Raw genomic sequence first — 24129 nt, 5'->3', positions numbered from 1 at the left:
TATTTATTGCCACATTCCCAACTCTCTTGAGTGTCACTCAATAAACATTTTGGAACGAAAGGCTGCTGCATAGTATTTAAAAATTAAAAAGCAGACATTTCTCACAGATTTTTTGAAGTCTAAAAAATCAGACTGTGGGGCTATTATAATCTGGCTCTCTTTTCTTACAAACCTAAAAAGAAACTGAGGTTCGGCAACTCCTAGAAAATCTTTTTAGGATTCCAAACTAGGGGTGGAGCCAGGACTCATCTTCCATTTCCCTTGTCTTCCACGCCAGGGTGCTTTCCAAACCAAGCTCCCTTTATTAGTCCTGCAGGATGTATAAACAGTGTTGAATATGCATGAAAACCAATTGTTTGCTTCTTTTCCCATCAATTGCCCTTTTTCTTTTTTTTTTTTTTTTTTTGCCCACTATAGTGGAGATATCACATGCTAAGAAGGCTGATCTCTGTGCCATGTGCAGACAAGACGGAACACCATTAAAATCCAATGCTGTTCCACAGCGTGGACTATGAGCTTCACCTCCACTGCAGCCACGGCCAGAGAGCCACTAGATTGACTACAGAAAGTCACAAAGTGTGTCTGAAGCCAGGAGAAGTCAATCCCATAGGCACCGATCTCTCACACATCCAAAAAACAATTTAATACATAGTTGGGTAGCTATGCCTATTTTCCTCAAAGAAATCAAATTTAAACTCCAGGAACCAAGATAAAAAAAATCCTAGGAAAAGAGAAGGGTCACATATGCAAGTACCGTGAACAGTCACAAGTTACAAATCCACTGGAAACTCCCAGAGAAGGACATGGGGACTGATGTGGAATCAGATCTATTTATTGAGTTCACAGGGAGGTAGCAGGTAACTAAGCCACCATGTCTGATGATAAAACATTTCTCCCTAGAAGAAACAGGGGTCACGCACAACTTCTTTCTAACCTCCTGAAATATCTGGAGTGTTTTGCGGTGGCTAGGCCAAAGTTCCTCCCTCCAGACTGCTGCACTTTGTTGCCCCGAGTTCCCAGGCTTAAAGTTGGGACTCAAAATTTACCTTGTCAGGATCCATGCACAGGTGAACCCACGCTACTCTCTAACCCTGCAACACGATGGCTGACTTGTCTTCTCTGGGCCAGGACATTTTTATTATTTTGAAATCAGCTGTTTCTTCCTGTATATTTGCCGTGTCAGTGTGTTAGACAAGCCCTAGCACTGGTCTCTATTTTCCAACTAACTTGACACAGAGTCTCATTCCTGGACGTGACAATGCTGAAATAAAATTCACACATGTGCAGAACAGGTTTTAGCCTCATCAAATTTCTCAATCATAAAAGTGAGGCCCCCAAATTACCTGCTATGTAACACTGGCAAATCTGCCTTGTGAATTCATGCCATAATGCTATTAATTCTGTACTTTTAAAAAAGAACATGAGATTAATTTTAAAACTAAGCAAGATGATAGTACTCAATACAAATCGAGAAAAAGGTAAATTGTAAATCCTATTAGTTGCAAAGTTTAAGATATTTACCCGAGCATGGGTAAATCCTAAATGTTATTAGGATTCAATTGGTAACACAGTATTTTTTTTTTAAACCTGTGCCAAATGTGTATATAAAGCAATATTTTATTTTTACCCAAGAAAAAGTGCCCTATTTTAACTCCAAAAGACTTCTCATAAAAACTAAAGCAGATGCGGGTAATTACAATCTTAAGTACCTCAAGTTTCTTAAAAAACCATTCCAAGTCATCATGAAACTCAAATAGTGCGCACTGTCAATGGCTCTGTGGCTATACCAGTCAGAGAAATTTTTAAGTAGTCCAAATGAAGCTACATGGTCAACGCTCTATAGTCAAATCAGTGGTATCCCTACCCCTACACAGGAAGGCTTTTTTTTATTAAGTTGTTGTCCTACCCTTTACATAACAAAAGCTCATGTTCTAAATAGTATTTAATATAACCTAATAACCTGAAAAGTTTTTCCACTCACACATTATTAGTACAAGAGCTTCAAGCATACTGATTACTACAAAAACAAGCTCATATTTCATGCAAGCCACAGCCGAGAGAAATTCAGACAGGAGCATAAATTAAGGTATTTGTAATTTAAATGAACATTTAAAATAGTATTTTTAAATTAACACAATGCTCAACTCAGTAAAAGTGAATTATTTTGTTAAAAGCAAAATTCTCTTTAATACTCGCACTAACATCTTACTCTGGAAATGCTGACAGTGCCAGGCACATGGGGTATATGCTCACCAACCTGTTTGTTAAAAATGACCTTGACCTAGATTTGGCTCAGTTCACTGGGGCTCTAACCTGAGCAAGAGAATAACAACACTGCACTACTGTATTGCATATATATAATCGAGAGTAATCGGGTGTGGCTAACAATGGTCACCAGCTTCTGCACAGTCTTTATTCTATTGTTTCAGGAAAGCACAACATTCAGCTCCACCAAAAATAACAGCAGGGGAAGGTGAGTGAAAACACCTTCCAAGACCTGTGTGACATACATCAATATATGAGTGTGGGTGTTTGCCTTTTCGTAAGTGTGAAAAATAATTTGACTAACACAAGTCACCATTTCCACTTGGGTTTCCAATTAATGTAGGGGCAAAAGGAAAGTTGGGAGAAAATGAGACAATTTTGGGAATTGTGAATCTAGCAGGGTAATAGTTATTGTTGAGAAATGTATTATAAAATGTCTACCTCACATCACGTACATCCTGCAAATCACTTACCCAAAACAGACTGTCAAGATTAGAGATCCTGCCTGAGATTTTATAAAACGCTACATGATTTCTTCTCCAAAAAGAAATTCACCAACATAAATGGACTAGAAACTTTTTTTTTTTTTTGGTTTTCTGACAGGGTGAAATTTTGATTAGACAATTAAACATTTTAATGAAAACAGGGAAACACAAAATGATTCCAAAATAGGATCTGAAGATATTCTTATTTTTTTTTTTTTTTTTTTTTTTTAAGATTTTATTTATTTATTCATGAGAGAGAGAGAGGCAGAGGGAGAAGCAGGCTCCCAAGGAGCAGGGAGCCCGATGCGGGACTCGATCCCAGGATGCTGGGATCATGACAAGATATTCTTATTCTTTATAAAACCTGACTGGAAATTAATGTAACACATGTAAACAAGGTATTTCCTTTTACTAAAGTGATTTATTTTAAATAGTTCACACTACGACTTTTTCGTTAATATGGAAGGTCAATATGCATATTTATCTTTATGTATATTTATATATAAAATATACATATACTCAAAAATTATCGCCCACACACAAAATGATGACAACCATGTCAAGTATATCCAATTTTGAAATAAAAGAGGCTCTACAAAAATAAAAATAGTAATTATATGACGATAGTGATATAATGGGGATGGGTTTTCTTTCTTTTATAACATACTACTTTTAAAACTGAATTAAAATATATTTTGATTTGGTTATATACATAAAATCACTACATCATTTAGAGATATTAAATAATAGCAGAAGAATATAGTTTCTAAATAAAACCACTATGTGGTTTTAAAATTAATGTAAGTACAAAATCCACATACCTGAGCCAACCTCTTTTTCCTCTTCTTCAATGTTGTTTTTGATGCTATCATATTCCTCATCAATGGTCTGGTTACCACGCATCTGAGATAAAATTCTACGGGCCTTCTGAGTCTGTCCTTTCTGAATCAGCCATCGAGGGCTTTCAGGTAAAAAGAGAAAGCCAAAAAACTGTATAACTGCTGGAATTGCTGCAAGTCCCAACATGTACCTGTAATAAGAAATCCACATATTATTGTAAAATTTGGACTTATTAGTATGAATAAAAGGTTTGTGTTCACCACACTGGGAATAGTATCTCATGTTAAATTAGAATGATTTTCCATGTGTGTGTCCAGAAAAAAGAATATTTTTATGCTGTAGTGAGAAACTGAAAAATGAGAAAAATCTGATCACATAAATTACAGTAAAAAGGAGCAAAAGTCATAATAATTATGTATATACATTCTAACCACACATATCATGCAAAAACATCATAATCACCATCCCTTCCTAATATACATATAATTCTGTATCTTATAATAGAAAATGAGGCTAAGACAAAACTCTGATAATCTGTTTTAAAAGATATATTTTTCATTAAGATAAATGTCCCAAACTATTTATTGTTTTGCTCCATGAATGATCAGTAATGATTTCATTTTGCCATCAAGCATCATATTCATCCTCATTAACTAAGGAGAAGCCCAGAGCAGAAAAGGATAGTCAGAAGCAAATAATCATTATTAAAATGACAGAAGTGTAGTAAATAAGCATATCACTTTAAATCCATCAGAGAAATAACAAAAATAGTAATATGAGTACATCAATATCAAAGATCTCTCCAAAATTATTCTGACCACTGGAACGATCTCCTAACATCTCTTTGATGTTAGGCCTCCATCTTTTTGAATTGAGGGGTTTGATTAGATAAACTGCGAGGTCGCTTTCAAATGGGAACTTCTATGGATCTAGGACACTTGTACATTTTCTGTTGATCCAAATTCCCTGGGTATATTCCATGGCAGATTTATGATGGTAGAGCTAAGAAAGCCAACTCTGATTACATAACAACCATACTCACTGATATTCATAAATCAATTAGAACTCACTTGACTCAATACACTTTTCAAAGCTATTCCAACATTTAAACTATGTTAAACCCAAAGTAGAGTAAGCAGCCTTGAAGCCTCCAGATATAAAATGTGTGAAATAAGTCCATTACTTTTCAAACAAAATTCATTTTAATTCCAAGAACAGCAAGAAAAAAAAATACAATTGTCACATGGGTGTTAAAACTACCTCTCACTCCAAGATATTTACAAACGACTTATCTGATAAAGGTTTATCAGTATCCAAAATGTATAAAGAACTGACCAAACTTAACACCTAAAAACTAAATAATCCAGTTAAGAAATGGGCAGAGGACATAAATAGACATTTTTCCAAAAAAGACATACAGATGGCTAACAGATATATGGAAAGATGCTCAACATCACTCATCATCAGGGAACTACAAATCAAAACTACAATGAGATACCCTGTCAGGATAGCTAAAATTAACACAGGAAACGAGAGGTGTTGGCAAGGATGTGGAGAAAGGGGAACCCTCTTACACTGTTGGTGAGAATGCAAACTGGTGTAGCCACTCTGGAAAACAGTATGGAGGTGCTTCAAAAAGTTGAAAATAGAACTACTACCCTACGACCCAGCAAATGCACTACCAGGTATTTACCCAAGGATTAAAAAAATACTGATTTGAAGGAACAAGTGCACCCAGATGTTTGCAGCAGCACTATCAACAGTAGCCAAATTACAGAAGGGCCAACATGTCCCACTGACTGATAAATGGATAAAGAAGATGTGGAAAATATATACAATGGAATGTTACTCAGCCACAAAAAATAATGAAATCTTGCCATTTGCAAAGACATGGATGGAGCGAGAGTGTATTATGCTAAGTGAAATAAGTCAGAGAAAGACAAATACTACATGATTTCACTCATATGTGGAATTTAAGAAAGGAAACAAATGAACATAGGTATAAAAAAAGAAAGAGGCAAACCATAAAAACAAAGTCTTAACTGTAGAGAAACCCCTGGCCAGACTTATCAAAAAGAGAAATTACCCAAATAAATAAAATCATGCACAAAAGAGGAGAGATCACACCAACACCAAAGAAATACAATTATAAGAACATATTATGAGCAACTATATGCCAGCAAATTAGATAATCTGGAAGAAATGGATGCATTCCTAGAGATGTATCAACTACCAAAACTGAACCAGGAAGAAATAGAAAACCTGAACAGACCTATAACCACTAAGGAAATTCAAGCAGTCATCAAAAATCTCCCAATAAACAAAAGCCCAGGGCCAGATGGCTTCCCAGGGGAATTCTACCAAACATTTCAAGAAGAATTAAGACCTATTCTTCTGAAACTGTTCCAAAAAATAGAAATGGAAGGAAAACTTCCAAACTCGTTTTATGAGGCCACCATTATCCTGATCCCAAAACCAGACAAAGACCCCATCAAAAAGGAGAATTACAGACCAATATCCTTGATGAACATGCATGCAAAAATTCTCACCAAAATACTAGCCAACAGGATCCCACAGTACATTAAAAGGATTATTCATCACGACCAAGTGGGATTTATCCCTGGGCTTGGTTGGTTCAACATCCACAAATCAATCAATGTGATACATTAATAAAAGAAAGAACAAGAACCACATAATCCTCTCAAGAGATGCAGAAAAAGCATTTGACAAAGTATAGCATCCTTTCTTGATCAAACTCTTCAGAGTATACGGATAGAGAGTACATACCTCAATATCATAAAAGCCATCTATGAAAAACCTACAGTGAATATCATTCTCAGTGGGGAAAAACTGGGAGCTTTCCCCCCAAGGTCAGGAACACGGCAGGGATGTCCACTATCACCACTGCTATTCAACATAGTACCAGAAGTCCTAGCCTCAGCAATCAGACAACAAAAAGAAAAAAAAGGCATCCAAATCGGCAAAGAAGAAGTCAAACTCTCACTCTTCGCAGAAGATATGATACCTTATGTGGAAAACCCAAAAGACTCCACCCCAAAACTGCTAGAACTCATACAGGAATTCAGTAAAGTGGCAGGATATAAAATCAATGCACAGAAGTCAGTGGCATTCCTATATACCAACAACAAGACAGAAGAAAGAGAAATTAAGGAGTCAATCCTATTTACAATTGCACCCAAATCCATAAGATACCTAGGAATAAATCTAGCCAAAGAGGCAAAGAATCTGTACTCAGAAAACTATAAAATACTCATGAAAGAAATTGAGGAAGACACAAAGAAATGGAAAAACGTTCCATGCTCATGGATTGGAAGAACAAATATTGTGAAGATGTCAATACTACCTAGAGCAATCTACACATTTAATGCAATCCCCATCAAAATACCATCCACTTTTTTCAAAGAAATGGAACAAATAATCCTAAAATTTGTATGGAACCAGAAAAGACCCCAAATAGCCAGAGGAATGTTGAAAAAGAAAAGCAAAGCTGGTGGCATCGCAATTCTGGACTTCAAGCTCTATTACAAAGCTGTCATCATCAAGACAGTATGGTCCTGGCATAAAAACAGACACATCAATCAATGGAACAGAACAGAGAGCCCAGAAATGGACCCTCAACTCTAGGGTCAACTAATCTTCAACAAAGCAGGAAAGAATGTCCAATGGAAAAAAGACAGTCTCTTCAACAAATGGTGTTGGGAAAATTGGACAGCCACATGCAGAAGAATGAAACTGGACCATTTCCTTACACCACACACAAAAATAGACTCCAAATGGCTGAAAGACCTCAATGTGAGACAGGAGTCCATCAAAATCCTAAAGGAGAACACAGGCAGCAACCTCTTCGACCTCAGCCTCAGCAACTTCTTCCTAGAAACATCGCCAAAGGCAAGGGAAGCAAGGGCAAAGATGAACTATTGGGACTTCATCAAGATAAAAAGCTTTTGCACAGCAAAGGAAACAGTCAACAAAACCAAAAGACGACCGACAGAATGGGAGAAGATACTTGCGAATGACATATCAGATAAAGGGCTAGTATCCAAAATCTATAAAGAACTGATCAAACTCAACACCCAAAGAACAAATGAACCAATCAAGAAATGGGCAGAAGACATGAACAGACATTTCTGCAAAGAAGACATCCAAATGGCCAACAGACACATGAAAAAGTGTTCAACATTGCTTGGCATCAAGGAAAGACAAATCAAAGCCTCAATGAGATACCACCTCACACCAGTCAGAATGGCTAAAATTAACAAGTCAGGAAATGATAGATGTTGGTGGGGATGCAGAGAAAGGGGAACCCTCCTACACCATTGGTGGGAACGCAAGCTGGTGCAGCCACTCTGGAAAACAGTATGGAGGTTCCTCAAAAAGTTGAAAATTGAGCTACCCTATGACCCAGAAATTGCACTACTGGGTATTTACCCCAAAGATACAAATGTAGGGATCCAAAGGGGTACGTGCACCCCGATGTTTATAGCAGCAATGTCCACAATAGCCAAACTATGGAAAGAGCCAAGATGTCTAATGACAGATGAATGGATAAAGAAGATATGGTATATATATACAATGGAATATTATGCAGCCATCAAAAGGAATGAAATCTTGCCATTTGCAATGGCGTGGATGGAACTGGAGGGTATTATGTTGAGCAAAATAAGTCAATCAGAGAAAGACATGTATCATATGATCTCACTGATAGGAGGAATTCTTAATTTCAGGAAACACACTGAGGGTTGCTGGAGTGGTGGGGGGGTGGGAGGGATGGAGTGGCTGGGTGATAGATATTGGGGAGGGTATGTGCTATGGTGAGTGCTGTGAATTGTGCAAGACTGTTGAATCACAGACCTGTACCTCTGAAACAGATTATACATTATATGTTAAAAAAAAAAAAAAAGAAGAAGAAGAAGATAGCAGGAGGGAAAAATGAAGGGGGGGAATCTGAGCGGGAGACGAACCATGAGAGACTATGGACTCTGAGAAACAAACTGAGGGTTCTAGAGGGGAGGGGGGTGTGGGGATGGATTAGCCTAGTGATGGGTATTAAAGAGGGCACGTACTGAATGGAGCACTGGGTGTTATACGCAAACAATGAATCATGGAACACTACATCAAAAACTAATGATGTAATGTATGGTGATTAACATAACATAATAAAATAAAATAAATTGAACAAAAAAAACACAAAAAACTATAGAGAACAAACTGAGGGTTGCTGGAAGGGAGGGAAGTGGTGGGGGAGGCGGGGAGGAATGGTCTAAATGGGTGATGGGTATTTAGGAGAGTGCCTGTTATGATGAGCAGTGGGTGTTGTACGTAATCACTAAATTCTACTCCTGAAATTAATATTTCACTACATGTTAACTGGACTTTAAATAAAAACTTGAACCAAAACAAAACAAACAAAAAAAAGAGTATCTCTCACTCCAAACAGCTGCTAAAAATACACATGGAAACAGAAAAATTAAGATTTTTAAAAGTAAACAAAGTTTTTATGACTGAATCATTTGGCTTACAGTATTGAATAAAATCTTATTAAAAGCGTTTTATACTTTAATCCATAGGCTGTGATAATTATACCAATACTTAATCATTCCTTCCTCTGCTAACCTACAGAACAGTGTTTAACCTCCACTTACGTCACTATACCTTGTATTATATACCTGTCCCACTTGATTGTGTATTTAACTTTGTATTTGACAAAGCACTTAATAAAATACCTTGCACACAGTAGGCACTTAGTAAATATTTTAAGAAACATACAAAAGCAGCTATACATCTAAACTTCCTGTATTAGCTAGATAGAAAATAAGTATACTTCACATTTGTATAGCACTGGTTCATGTAGCAATTCTTCTGGATCATTTAGCTCTGCAAACTTAGTTGCAAGGTAATTCCTTCCAATTAAACTGTTTGTTATTCCGGATATAATCAGACTTTTTCTGAAGAAGATGTCTCATCTGAAAACCAGATGAGAGCTGAGATTGGCTCACACAAATGCATGCTTGTGGCAGCTTCCTCTTAAGATGCTAACTTGTACAACCAAATGTGTTACTTTAATGTATGTTTTATTGCTGTAAATGAATGACATTTTTATTGACTTGTGTTCTCTTGAAGAAAAGGTTATACACAATTGTATTGCCAATTACTGCCAATTATGTAAAAGAAAAGCGATAAAAGACAAATACCAAATATACTGGATTAGGAAATAAATTTCTAAAATCCTAAAAATGGAAGCCTATGTGTCATTTCTCTATATTTTTCATGATCTTTCCTTTTGTTCTCCAAACCCCCTTAGTGATGAATTAAGACTAAAGGGCTGCACAGGGTACTTCAAAGCAGCCCTTGAAATGAATATAGAAACTGAAACATTTCCAGGCCAAAAGATGCCCACATAATACTGTGCACTTTATTACTCACTATTTAATCTTAGGACACGGTATTTCTTAAAACTAAAAGAAAAGGAGAAGGGAAGAAAAGGGAAACACAAAAAGAAAATTGCAAACATACATATTAGCGTGTTTCTAAAGCAAGCTATAGAAGACAGGCTACTTCAGCTTTCCAGTCCTTTAAAATCCAAGAGTCTACGTCTGAAATATACAATTCAATGCCCTAACACTAAGGCGGGTGGCACCCAGCTGCTAACCTTTAAGGATATTGAAGCCTGGTTCCAGAGACCAGGCAAAATAAAACATGTTTTATACATTTACGTCCTAATGCTTCTCTTCTAGAAGCAAAACAAAGCTTATTTTACTACATTTTGATTACCTTTCATGATGTACAGAATTTGCTGCCCCAAAATGAGTCTCTTTGGCATAATGATTATTTTAGGCTGATTATCTTTAAGAAACTGCAAACACAGCAAAAGCTCTGAAAACCAAATAGAAGTTACCCTTTTGTAAGAAGCATTTACACTTACAAGGGAAACCTCCATTTATAAGGGTATCTCCTTCTACCAGGAAGAGAGAGATGACTCAGTCTTCAGAAATCTTATCAAAGAAGGTAAAACTTAAATCTGTATCACAACCTTACCCTTGTTTACTGTGCTTTTCCTGGTAACCTGTCTTAACTGACTCCCCACCCCCAACATCTTCTTTTGTCTATAGATGAAGATGGTGATGGCTTTGGCCATTTTGGGGAGTTATTCAGTTTTATGTGGTTCTCTCCCATTTATACAGGAAGTATACAGGTCATTAAACTTTTGTCTATTAAGTGACCTCATGTCAATTTAATTCTCTGACCAGGCAGAGGAACTCTGAAGGGTGGAGGAAATGTTTTCTTCCCAAACAATGATAAAAGTATTTTGATAATAATAAATTTCCAAGGCTCTGTAGAGACCAAATACATAAGATGAGGGGGTAGCTGTGGTTTATGATGGGAAGAGCACAGGAACAGACCTGGGTTCTCTATTCAGCCCTGGGCATACTAACCACAAAACCCTTGTCTAGTTATTTAATATTTTAACACACAGGTGACAGCATCTATTTCATAGGACTGCTGAGAGAATTAAGTGAAACCATACAGTTGGTACCTAGAATAGAGAAGGCACCCAGTAAAAACTGTTTTTACCTCCCTGACTCCCTCACCTATCAATTTAATGCAACTTATCTATAGTGGCTGTATCATCCACCCAAAAGTCAGTAGGTAGAACTAACCAATTTCTTTCTTGAAGAAAAACTGTTGCTCTGATGATGTACAGATTGGAGAACAGGAAAAAAATAAAGAGATTGCTTTGCTGTGTTACTGATGAAAATTGTATCATGAGACTAAAAGAGCAAGAACTCTATAGGCTTAGTTAAGGCAGTATGTATTTGGGGCTCACCCTGAGTCCTTGAAATCCAAGGAAATCAGGAACCACACGAATGACAAAAAATATACTAATAAGACAAACAGTCTATTGACAAACCAGGGCAGTCAATCCCACAAAGAAGTGTTACCTACTGATATGGGAGATCTCATTATTGTACGTTAAATCATGGGTTCTAAACCCTGGCTTCACATTAGGAAGAGAGGGGAGGGAGACTTTTAAAACATACCAGTGTCCAGGCCCTACCCACCCAGGATTTTGATTAATTGGTCTGGGCTCCAGGCCCAGGAAATTCTATTAAAAGCTCCCCAGGTGGTGCTAATGTGCAGTTAGGGCTAAGAACCACTGATCTAAGTGTTTTTAAAAACCCAGGGGGTGAAAGTGAACAGTAATCGCCCAAGGTCCATACTATAAGGCAAAGGCTATTCATCTTCTGGAGGCACACCAAGCTGACAGAAAGGGAAAGTAGGTTGACTGGAGCAAAAATGCCAAGCTTTCAGGAATTCTAAAATTCTTTAGACTCTTCTGTGGCATCCTGATCACTCACAGAGATATCTTTTTAAACTTTCTCAAGTGAAGTGAACAAATGAGCTATTTTCTGGTCCAACTAGCTATATCAGCACCTGCCTACCAGAAAACTAAGGATAGGCCCTCAAATGGTGAGCAATGCTTTCAAACGGTGTGGCTGGGACAGCTACCACCGAAGGAGACAAGCCCAGCTATTTTACCTCAGGTTAAGCCTTCTTCCCAGTGCCGAGAACCAAAGCTCTGTGAATCAAAGATCCAGCATTCCCAGGTGACAGCCCTTCCCCTGGTGGTACCCCACATAAAACCAAATAGGTCCTGCCTGGAATCCATATTTGCCACCATTCTTGTTTTAAAGGAATCATACTGCTCTCACCTACAACCCTGAAGAAAGTATCCTCTAAAAGATGGCCATGTGAGATACAGAACTGTGTAGTTCATAATTGCCCTACTTCTCTGATAAGAAAATGGTTATCTGATAACATGGTCTACTGATAACATGATGAACACATTACTTATTCTCTAGTAGTTCCACAGGGTGATGATTATGTTCCAAATACATTTTTAAAAAATCTACTTGAATGGAGCTTAGACATGTAATCACTTAATAGTGGCAATAGTAATAGCTAATACACAGCACTAGTTACTGTATGCCAAACAGTGTTCAAAGGGCTTAAGAAACGTTAATTTGTCTTCACAACAACCCTATGAAGTGGGTATCATTATTTTAAAGACAAAGAAACCAGGTATAAATTAGATGAAGAACTAGTATGCAGTGGAACTAGGATTAAAATCTAGGTACTCTTGGGGCACCTGGGTGGCTCAGTCAGTTAAGCATCTGGCTCTTGATTTCAGCTCAGGTCATGATCTCAGGGTCCTGGGGTCAAGCCCTGTGTCAGGCTCCATGCTCAGCAGGGAGTCTGCTTGAGATTCTCTCTCCCTCTCCCTTTGCCCCTCCCCACCCTGCTCTCTTTCTCTAAAATAAGATCTTTTAAAAAATTGAAAAATAAAATAAAATCTAGGCAATCTGGCTTCCAATAATGTTTATTGTAAGACAAGCTATAATAAATGTTTAGTGATTAGTTAACTTAATTTTGCAGAAATTCTCCCACAGAACTGTGAGATAATTTACCTTAACCTCATGTTTAAAGACTTTCGAGGATCACTTTAAGTTTTATTATTCACTCACCTCTGTTAAATGTATTAAAGCACTGCAGAATAACATGGCAAAGGGGCTACCTGGGAACAGTCACCCCCAGTCATACAGAGCACAGTACCTGACACAAAGGCACCCATGGGAAGGGAAAACACAGACCTGCTGGTGGCAAATGGAATATATTCAACTATGAAAATAATCAACTATGAATTAAAAGAAAATATCTCATTTGTATGGGCAAACTTGTACTGCTTGAACACGGTGCCAAACTGAATTTGAATTTCATTTTCAACATACACATACATTTTTCATGTAGGGAAAATATAGGTAACATGGCCGGAGATAGTTTAAAAGATGACTGGGTGCAAAAAAAAAAAAAAAAAAAATTTGATTTGATCCTTTTAAAATATTTTATATGAGGGACATGAGAGATCTAACATTGCTTTCCACTGCATTGTTTTTTTCAATCTCTGCCTCCTAAAGGCCTCTCCAAGCTTCTCCCCTTCCAAAAGGAATTGTGCAAGAGTGAGGAATTATATCTTGCATCTACATGCTGTTTATTTTTCTCCTTTTTCCTTAAGTTCCCAATACCTTACAGTATAAGAGCTGTATGATTTATGGTTTTAATTATAAATCAAGCTATTCTAGAAAAACTATCATAGCTAAGAGAGCTGTATTACAATATATTTAAAGCAAATTGTATGCAATTGTTTTTACAGCTCTTAAGTTCTACTAAGGGAAGACACTCCACTCTGATAAGTGTGTAAAGGTTTTTTTGGACACTGCACTCAGTTAGCCAATTATCCCAATAGGCCATGAGAGCATTAAGGTGCAATTCAATAATCACTTCCTTATTGGTCTCCCAACCTCACATAGCTAAATGTATTTTTCAACCAAATCTCCACCTTATATTCTAGTCACAGAGAATCTTGCTATTTTTTAAAACACTCAGATTGGTTCAGTGACAATCTCTGAAGTTTGAATATTAGCAATATTCTCTAATATCCAATATTGTCTTAGAATACACTGAAAAAAAAAAAAAAACCGTTAAAAAACTGTATTTATAATTCTGATAGTTTTATTTCCATCCTGTCTTGTAGCTTGCCTTCCATTTATATTTCCTATTGATTTAGAAATCATGTTCATGTTAGCCCTTTCTGAATAGCACATAAAAGAGGAATATCATAAATATTAAGATACTAAGCCTTATTCATTAAAACTCTACAGTTTCCAACTGGCATCCTTTTACATAGAACTATGAAATAAACTCTAAACCATTTTTTGCTGAAACAGCTCACTGAAAATAAAAAGGGTCAGCAGTTAGAATTAGTAAATTCTTCGAAAGTGTTACCTAATGAAGATTTACTGTATTGCTTGGAAAGGTAAGGCTGAATTCCTATGATCTATCTGAGCTGTTATTCTAAGATGTTTACCCAACAAACATCACCTTAATGTACATTAAGTGCCAAACTCTATGCCAATCATTAAGCATCATGAAGCACTTAAAGCAGAGATAGTGTAGTGCTGTGTAAATCCAGAAACATCCTCCAAGCTGGAACTTTCCAATATATATCATTTACCTTGTTTAGGGTAATGAAATGTTTTCCCCTTAAAAAGGCATAATCCAACCCTTTCAGACCACATTCAAGAACACTGTTCCTTCAGCCCTACATCTTGAGCTACCTGACTTCACTGTTCAATGTTCCTATGGATTTTGAGTTTTTTTCATTTACTTCTCATATACTTAATAATCATATGAGTTATGCATTTACTAAAAGATCTCTATTACTGGATTTACAAAAGAAACGCTCACCATCATATATCAGTCACAAGACATTTACATAATAATCACCAGACAGAAATTATAATTTATGGGGAGGCCTGGATGGTTCAGTCGGTTAAGCGTCTGCCTTCAGCTCAGGTCATGATCCCAGGGTCCTAGGATTGAGACCCGCATCAGGCTCCCTACTCAGTGGGGAGTCTGCTTCTCCCTCTGCCTGCCACTCCCCCTGCTTGTATGCATGCACTCTTTCTCTCTGACAAATAAAGTCTTAAAAAAATTATAACTTATGTAGTATGTTTCCACTTAATGCAAGTTTTAGATGCAAAAGGGTAACAATGAATTTAGCCACCTGCTATAACTACAACTCACCTGTTAATATATTTTTCAATTTTAGTGCAGGATTCACAACTCCATTTTAACAGATAAGAAATTAAAATAATAGCGATCCCAGGCCGGTAAATTAATTTCCTTCTGCCTTCAAAGACCACATAGAACATCAAAATTGATGACTGACATATCTGATAATCTGATGGTGGCTAGAGAGTAAACATGAGACCAAGGCTGAAAGTACATTATAAGAAAAAAAAATCAGTATGTCCTAGTTGGAATCTTTGAAGTAAAAAGCAGGTGATACATGATCAGCAAATGAGCAACTTTTGTGTTACCTGGTGAATGAGTCTGTGTAAACTATTAACAGAAAATCTTGCCAAATATGTAAACATAAGAAAATATTAACTCGGGCGCCTGGGTGGCTCAGTTGGTTAAGCGACTGCCTTCGGCTCAGGTCATGATCCTGGAGTCCCGGGATCGAGTCCCACGTCGGGCTCCCTGATCAGCAGGGAGTCTGCTTCTCTCTCTGACCCTCCCCCCTCTCATGCTCTCTATCTCATTCTCTCTCTCAAATAAATAAATAAAATCTTAAAAAAAAAAAAAGAAAATATTAACTCTGTGTAGGTAGGGGAAATGCCTCAAAGTGATTTGATATTGGTATATTGGGTAGGTAGTTTGGTCAAGTTTATTTAGAGTGTTGTGATTATATTAGAAGCAGCAAAATATACTTACTTTGACAGAATAAGATGTGATATTAAACAAATGAATGTGTTTTGCACAGATATTAAGTAGTTTTAAACTACATGGCAAAATACAATTAACTTACACAAAATGCATAGTTCTAACGTTAGAAATAATGCATACACAACCACACCCACACATATCTTTTTTTTTTTTTTTTTTTTTTGGTCACTCTGAAAATCTTCCATATCCAAAGCTCTGGGCTAGGGATTTGGGAGATATAATGATTAGCAGACATCCTTTACTTCAAGGAGCTTATACACTAGTAATCATCAAACAAAACAGGATTATATTTAATTGCTATGACTGAGGTTTTGAGTGTAGGAACAAGGACAAAAGTTATTTCAACAGAGGCTGTTAGAAAAAGTGTCATGGCAGAAGCAACATTAAATTAGTCACTGGCCAATGCAGAAAAGGGATATAATGGAGGGAACTAACAGAAGGTGCAGGTCAACAATTTTTAGGTACAATTTCCATATAATAAAATGAAGAGATCCAAGGTATACCATTCTAACAGTTTTGAAAAATATATATGCCCTTATAACCACCATCCCAATAAAAAATCAGAACATTTCCAACATTCCAGAAATTAGTTTGATTTGCTACTATTTTGTAAGGATATTTTCAATCAGTATCTAGAGTTTTTTGTTCTTGTAATAGCTTAGGCCATATTAAAGTTATGCTGTCCTCAGAATCCAAGCTGGGAAGTATTCCTTCCATCTTTATTTTCTTAAAGCTTTTGTTTAAGCTTGGAGCTACTTCTTCCCTAAATATTTTACAGAATTCACCACTGAAACCATCTGGGCCTGGATTTTGCTTTGCAGGTAGGCTACTAATAATGATTCAATTTATTTAATAAATACAGGGATATTCAGATTTTCCATTTTACCTTGTGTCAGTTTTCAGCAGGGTCCTGATCTTCAAGCAATATGCCCATTTCACCTAAGTTGTTGAATTTATTGGCACAAAGTCATTCAAAGTATTCCCTCATTATCCTAATAATGTCCAGAGTAATGATGCACTCCTTTACTCCTGATACTGATAACTTGTGCTTTAGCTTTTTTCTTTATCAGTTTAATCAGTCATATCAGCTTATCAATTTTATTAATCTTTACAAAGAATCAACATTTTTTCTACTGCTTATCTTTCTATTACATTGACTTCTAGTCTTTATTACTTATTATATTTCTGACTAGTTGGCTCTATTATCATTATGAAATGTCCCTTTTTATCTCTGGAAATACTACTTGTCTTAAAGTCTTACTTTGTCTGATTATTAGCACCACGCTCTAACCAACTGAGCTAACCGGCCAGCCGCCACTTTGTGTGATTATTAACAAAGCCACACCAACTCTCTTATACCTGGTGTTTGTATAGTATATCTCTGCCCACTCTTTTACTTTTAACCTATCTGTGGCATCATACTTAAATTGTGTCACTTTTAGACAATATAGACTTGTGTCATGTTTTTGTGCACAATGAACATTTTTTACATTTTATAATTATTGCAGTAATTGGGTTTTAAGTCTACCATTTGTTACTTGTTACTTGCCTTCCATTTGTTCCATCTGTTCTTTATTCTTGTGTTCTTCCTTTCTCGCCTTTGTTCAGTTTATCCAAATATTTTAAATATCCATTTTTTTTTTTTTTTTTAAAGAGAGAGTGTGAGCTGGGAGTGGAAGAGAGGCAGAGGGACAGGGTGAGGGAGAGAGAGAATCTTAAGCAGGCTCCACGCCAGGCATGGAGCTGGACACAGGGCTTGATCTTACGACCCTGAGATCATGACCTGAGACAAAATGAAGAGGCAGACACATAAGTGACTGAGCCACCCAAGCATCCCTCCATTTTAATTTTTTTTTTTTTAAGATTTATTTGAGAGAGAGAGAGAGGGGGAGATAAGAGGGGGAAAGGGAGAGAAAGAGGGAACGAAGCAGACTCCCACTAAGTGAGGAGCCCAACATGGGGCTTGATCCTATGATCCCAAGATCATGACCTGAGTCGAAACCAGGAGTCGGATGCTCAACTGACTGAGCCCCGTTTCAATTCTTATAATGCCAGATGCCCCTCCATTTTAATTCTTTTTTTTTTTTTTTTTTTTTATTTGAGAGAGAGAATGAGATAGAGAGCATGAGAGGAGGGAGGTTCAGAGAGAGAAGCAGACTCCCTGCCGAGCAGGGAGCCCGATGCGGGACTCGATCCTGGGACTCCAGGATCACGACCCGAGCCAAAGGCAGTCGCTTAACCAACTGAGCCACCCAGGCACCCCCATTTTAATTCTTATAATGGCTTCTTAGCTATATCTTTTTATAATATACTCTAGTGGTTGTTCTCGGGATAAAAATATGTATCTTTACTACTTAGAGATAAAACTGTAACTCTTGAGAAACATAGATAATCTCCATTTTACTTCCTCTAACGTTTTTACTGTTGTCATATATTTTATAGCTAAGTACATTACATTTAAATGTAAAGTCATATGTCTTTTGAAAAAATTGAAAGAAAAAAATAAAGTCCTTTATATTTAGCCTCCTATTTATGATAGCTGGTGCTCTTCTTCCTTACTGTAGATGGGCTTTCATCAAGGGTCATTTCCCTCAGTCAGAAGAATTTCCCTTAGCATTTCTTACAATGCAGGTCTGGTGGTGAGATTCTCTTAATTTTACTTTATCTGAAAGTGTTTTTATTTTACCTATATTTTTGAAGGATATTCTCCTACTGGATTGACATTTTTCTTTCAGTACAGTTGACCTTTGAGCAACATGGGAGTAAGGGGCACTCATCCTGGGCAGTCAAAAATCCAAATATAACTTCTGACTCCCTTAAAAACTTAACTACTAATAGATTACTGTTGACTGGAAGCCTTACCAGTAACATTCGATTAACACATATTTTGTATGTGAGTTGTATTATGTACTGTATTCTTAAAAAAGCTAAAGAAAATGTTACTAAGAAAATGATAAGAGAAAATCCATTTACAGTACTATATTGTATTTGTTGAAAAAATCTGTTACGTGGACCCATGCAGTTCAAACCCATGTTGTTCAAGGGTCAACTGGACATTGTCTCCAGACGCCCCATTGTTCCTGATGGAAAGTCAGCCATCATTTGTCTTGCTGCTCCTCTTCATGTAACATGTCTTTTTTCTTTTTGGATCCTAACTTTCTCTGTATGTATCTTCTGTTTTCAGCCATTTGATTATGATACGCCTGCGTATACTCTTTATATTTATCCTACTTGGGATTCACTGTATTCTGGAATCAATACTTAGTGTTTTCATCACATTTTGGAAGTTTGCAGCCATTATTATTTTTTTTAACATATATCCCCCCCCATTCTTTCTTTCTTAGATTTCAATTACATGTATATTAGACTACTTAGTATTAATTAGAGGTATATAAGAATATTCGACATTGTGTCTTTGGTCACCGAGGCCTCTTTTTCAACTTTATTATTTTCTCTTTTTCAGATTAGGTGGTAGCCATGGATCTGCCTTCAAGTTTCCAGGTCCTATCTTGTCATCTTCAACTTGCTGTTAAGTCCACCCAATAAATTTTTTAGATGTTAATTTATAATTTCAGAGATTGCACTTACACTATTTAGAATTTCTATTTGGTTTTTTCACTTTTTTTATTATGTTATGTTAATGACCATACATTACATCATTAGTTTTTGATGTAGTGTTCCATGATTCATTGTTCACGTATAACACCCAATGCTCCATTCAGTATGTGCCCTCTTTAATACCCATCACCAGGGCAACCCATCCCCCCATCCCCTCCCCTCTAGAACCCTCAGTTTGTTTCTCAGAGTCTATAGTACCTCATGGTTCGTCTCGGTTATATTTCTTACGGGTTGCATTTCTTTGCAGAGATTCACCATTTGGTCACTCAGTATGACTATCTTTGTCTGCTAAGTCCTTCAACACCTTAATAACATCTGCTTTAAAGTCCTTTTCTGCTAATTTCAACATCTGAGTTATCTTGAGGACTGTATATTGTCCAGTTTTTCTTTTAGTTACGTGTCGTAAGTTCTGTTTATTCACATGTCTAATAATTTTTTGTGTTCTGAGTATCGTGAATGACAAACTGTAGAGACTCTAGATTTTATTCTCTCCTTCTGAATGATGTAGACTTTTTCCTCTCAGCCCCCTTGAGTTTGTGGAGGCTCGGTTTTATACTTGGTTAGTGTGAATCTGATTTAGTTTTGGTCTTAGAGCAAACCCTTAATCATGCAACAAAGTCTTTACTTCTAAGGCCCAGCCCTTCTGTAGTTCTAATGGAAAGCCTGAGCTGTAATCTCAAGTTTCAAACTCCAAATATGGCACTCCTCATACAGGCAGGAAATAAAATCTCTCCCAGCTTTTATCATCTTATAACTTGTCTTCCACAGGCTCCGTGGAATCTCTACTATATATTCAGAGTTCTAAGGTCAGTAAAACATTTGCGGCAAATTAATATTCAGATCTGGAGGGCTTCCTCCTCTATGGATCATTCTTTTCCTGGAATTCCACCCTCAAATTCCACCCCACTCCGACCGCCCTAAACTCTAGCCACTGAGACCGTAAACCAATAAAACTGTAGTTTTCTACTTAAGTTCTAGCTGTCCATTATGGATTAAGGGCTGCCTGAAGTAAAAAGCCATAAATGTAGACTCACCATGAGCCATTCAAGAATCAAATCCCCTGGGGCACCTACGTGGCTCAGTTGGTTAAGCATCTGCCTTCGGCTTAGGTCATGATCTCAGGGTCCTGGGATCGAGCCCCGCATTGTGCTCTCTGATCAGCGGGAAGCCTGCTTCTCCCTCTCCCTCTGTGCACGTTCTCTCTCTCCACCTCTCTCTCTCCACCTCTCTCTCCCCCTCTCTCTCTAATAAATAAAATCTTTTTTATCTTTTTAAAAAGATTTTATTTATTTATTTGACAGAGAGAGACACAGCAAGAGAGAGTACACAGCAGGGGGAGCGGGAGAGGGAGAAGCAGGCTCCCCGCTGAGCAGGGAGCCCGATGCGGGCTCGATCCCATGACCCTGAGATCATGACCTGAGCTGAAGGCAAACGCTTAACGACTAAACCACCCAGGTGTCCCAAATAAAATCTTTAAAAAAAAAAGAATCAAATACCCTTCAGTTTCAACCTATTCTTGGAGCTGGAGTTTTCCAGTGTCCTAAACAGTTTTTAAAATTCTGTCTGTGGTTTATAATAGTCCTCTTCAGGAGAGATTAGTCTTATACAAAGCATTCTCATTAGCAAACTATATTTACTGTTTACCTGGCAAAAAAATCAGATGACTGAATGTGAGGGAAATTTTTATTGCCAGTGTTAGATACAAGATAGAAAATCAACCTAAGACTTTCTGGAGATGACAGCAAAGAGTATCTAAGTCCTTCAGACTTAGATGTAAGTACATCTTATGTACAAACAGTTGTGCATATGTTCACAGCCATTAACTCGTCTGATCCTAATAATTACACTGTAGAACTGCTGAAGCATTAGCTACATAAAGATATTAGAGCTCAGATAAATTAATTTATGTGCTGTGAAAGCAAGTCTTCAACCTATTCCTCCCACAACACTATCGATATCTTTGTGATAAAGAGTCTCATATCCTAATTCTGTCAACAATGAAATTACAAGTATCTTCAGCATTAAGATATTAACTTGTAATCAAGCTGTTAGCCAAATCCATCTTTCTTAAAGCGGCCACTGCACAGTTAGATTTTTAAGACCGCTTTATACTCTGTATTTTGTATGGAGCCAAACACCACTGATCTCTGAGCACTAAATTGTAAGAACACTTTCCCCAGCATAAATTTGTTTAGAAATACCACCTTTTTGAAATATCATTCTCAAAAGCATCTTATCGACATGATTTTTTAAATTGTAAAATATTAGCGGGGAGAGAGACTCACTCATTTTTCATCCCAAAGTGATTATTTTAAAAATAATCACCTGTACTTTCAATAAACTTGATTCAAAGTACTACTAAAGAGAGTGCAAGGGATTTAAAGTTCTATTCATACTCACTGAAGACTACCTTTCTACCTTCAAACTCCCAGATTGTCATCATAGCCCTCCAGCTAGCTGCTTTAAAACTTCTCACTATTGCCCACATATGACTGGTCCTTTCACACTACTTACCGGGCTTTTGAAAGTTATATTCCACCTAGAATTTCCTTCTCCCTCACGATGTCTAGAACTCTCTTATTCATAAAAACTCAGCTCAAGTATCTTTCCAGCATAAAGCTAAGTTATTCACACAGCCTAAGAGCTCTCATAACACTATCCATCATTTAATTAAGAGGCTAATGAAAAAGTCTCCCCATTAGTCTTTGAGGTGCCTGAGAACAGGTACACTTCTTATTCATCTATCTCTAGTAGCATGTACAACATAGTATACAGAAGGTGCCCCCCCAACAAGTTTTTCTTGAATGACTGAATGATTCCTATACTAACTGGTGTCTCCAAGAGCAACACACCTCACTACCTCACACCTATATTCTGGTGACAGCCTCACAAATATGTTCTCTGCAACCATCCAGGAGCCAAGAGTTCCAATAAATTCTGGGCATCATGCTCATATTAATCTTTGACTTACTTTATAGCATGCTCTGCTCTAAAATAGTTTCCCTTTGCCTGTAGATAGAAGTTCAAAACCTCGAAGCCTAGAATTTACAGACTTCTAGAATCTGGCTCCCGTATCTCATTCGCTTCATTACCCCAGTTTCAAGCCTCCTGATCCTGCCCTCACCTAGCCTATATTCTGCCCCCATTTCCACCTCTGTCCGCCAATTCTTCAAATAACTCAGCACAAGTCTCACACCGTCCATGAATTAGCCTGAAGATATCCCAGAAAAATCTCTCATACAGATGTGACTAACACTAATACTCTGTGCTTCTCACTCAACACTTACATTTCCTCAATCTCTGCTTCCTTAGCACACAAAAAAAGCATGATGTAAATGATGAAAAATGTGAAAATACCTAGCACACTCACTTACCAAATGGTTGTGCATGGGCTAGTGAGATAACTCTAATTTTAAAAAATTAAATCTGAGAATAAAATGAACAAAAATCAACATAAAAGAGAATAATTTAGCCCCTCTATAGATATATCAGTCTTATTATAAGTCACATGATGGTTTATGTAATCATAAATAGAGGAATACTAATTTGAAAACCAGCTCTGTCCAAAAAAGAACAAAAAGTGTTCTGGAGCCACAGAGGCATATTATTTTGAAGGATGGAAAGCTACAAGGGCTCAGAAACTAATTTTCATTCTCTGATTTTTATCCTTAATAAGAAACACTTATGATTAATAATTTATTTTTCCAGCCATCTATGAAGTAAATGTATTCCTCAATATACATTAATGAATTGGTATTTTGGTTTAAAAATCAATACCTTTTCACTTTAGTTAAGAATGCCTTCCCTAGAGCTGAATCAATTCAGCTCAGTTCAATAAACATTAACTGAGCATTTTCTATGTTCCAGGCTCTTCGCTAGATCTAAAAACGAGTACAAAGTCAATGACACTCAGGAGTTCCAAAGTGAATTAGGAGACAGACAAAAAAGTAACCAGTTCAAAATAATAAGCGTATAAAACAGTGAAGCTATGTACAAAGTCTTATGAAAGGACAAGGGGACAGAAACAGCTTCACACGATATACAAAGCAGAGATTTAAAGGAGGAACAGCAAGTGGACCAGTAAAGCAGGACAGGGTGGGAAAGCATTATAGGTAAAGTAAGCAGATGGAAAAAACCTAAAAACATGAAAAAGCAAGATGCAACTGGTGTATCAGGTAGCATGGCTGTTATATAAAGGAAGGGGGAGGGAGGCACCGAGAAGTTAAAAACAATCTAGAAAAGCAGGCACAGATTGGATAATGGAAGACACCACAAACCAGGGTAAGAGCCTGATTTTTTATTTCCTCTGGGAAATGGAGAGGCTGTGAAACATTTAACCAGTGGCATGCCCAGGTAAGTGTTTTATACCTTCACAGTGGAAGCTGTGAAATTTACTCTATTATATATATTTACTGAGGGCCTGCGACATGCCAGGCTTTAATTTGGCAGTGAAAAAAAGGAAACCTTCATTTGCTTAAAGTGTAGTGAGTGAATCTATGTTCAAATAAGCAAGACTAAAAACTGTCAGCACAGAAAAAGGCAGTGATAAAAC

The 24129-nt window shown here is 37.1% G+C and overlaps 1 protein-coding gene across 1 annotated transcript in view; it reads right to left on the bottom strand.

Annotated features, from left to right (window-relative positions):
• Positions 1 to 24129, bottom strand: part of SLC2A13 (solute carrier family 2 member 13) — a 357230-nt gene that overhangs the window by 275256 nt on the left and 57845 nt on the right. The window contains exon 3 of the mRNA XM_021690384.1: positions 3572 to 3780. Coding sequence (XP_021546059.1) covers positions 3572 to 3780 — 209 coding nt within the window. The remainder of the gene's footprint in view (positions 1 to 3571; positions 3781 to 24129) is intronic.

The sequence above is a fragment of the Neomonachus schauinslandi genome, chromosome 5 (genome assembly GCF_002201575.2).
Source record: "Neomonachus schauinslandi chromosome 5, ASM220157v2, whole genome shotgun sequence".
In the NCBI taxonomy this organism is placed as follows: domain Eukaryota; kingdom Metazoa; phylum Chordata; class Mammalia; order Carnivora; family Phocidae; genus Neomonachus; species Neomonachus schauinslandi.
Note: the sequence above shows the minus strand (reverse complement) of the source record. Positions and strands in the feature narration are given on the sequence as shown.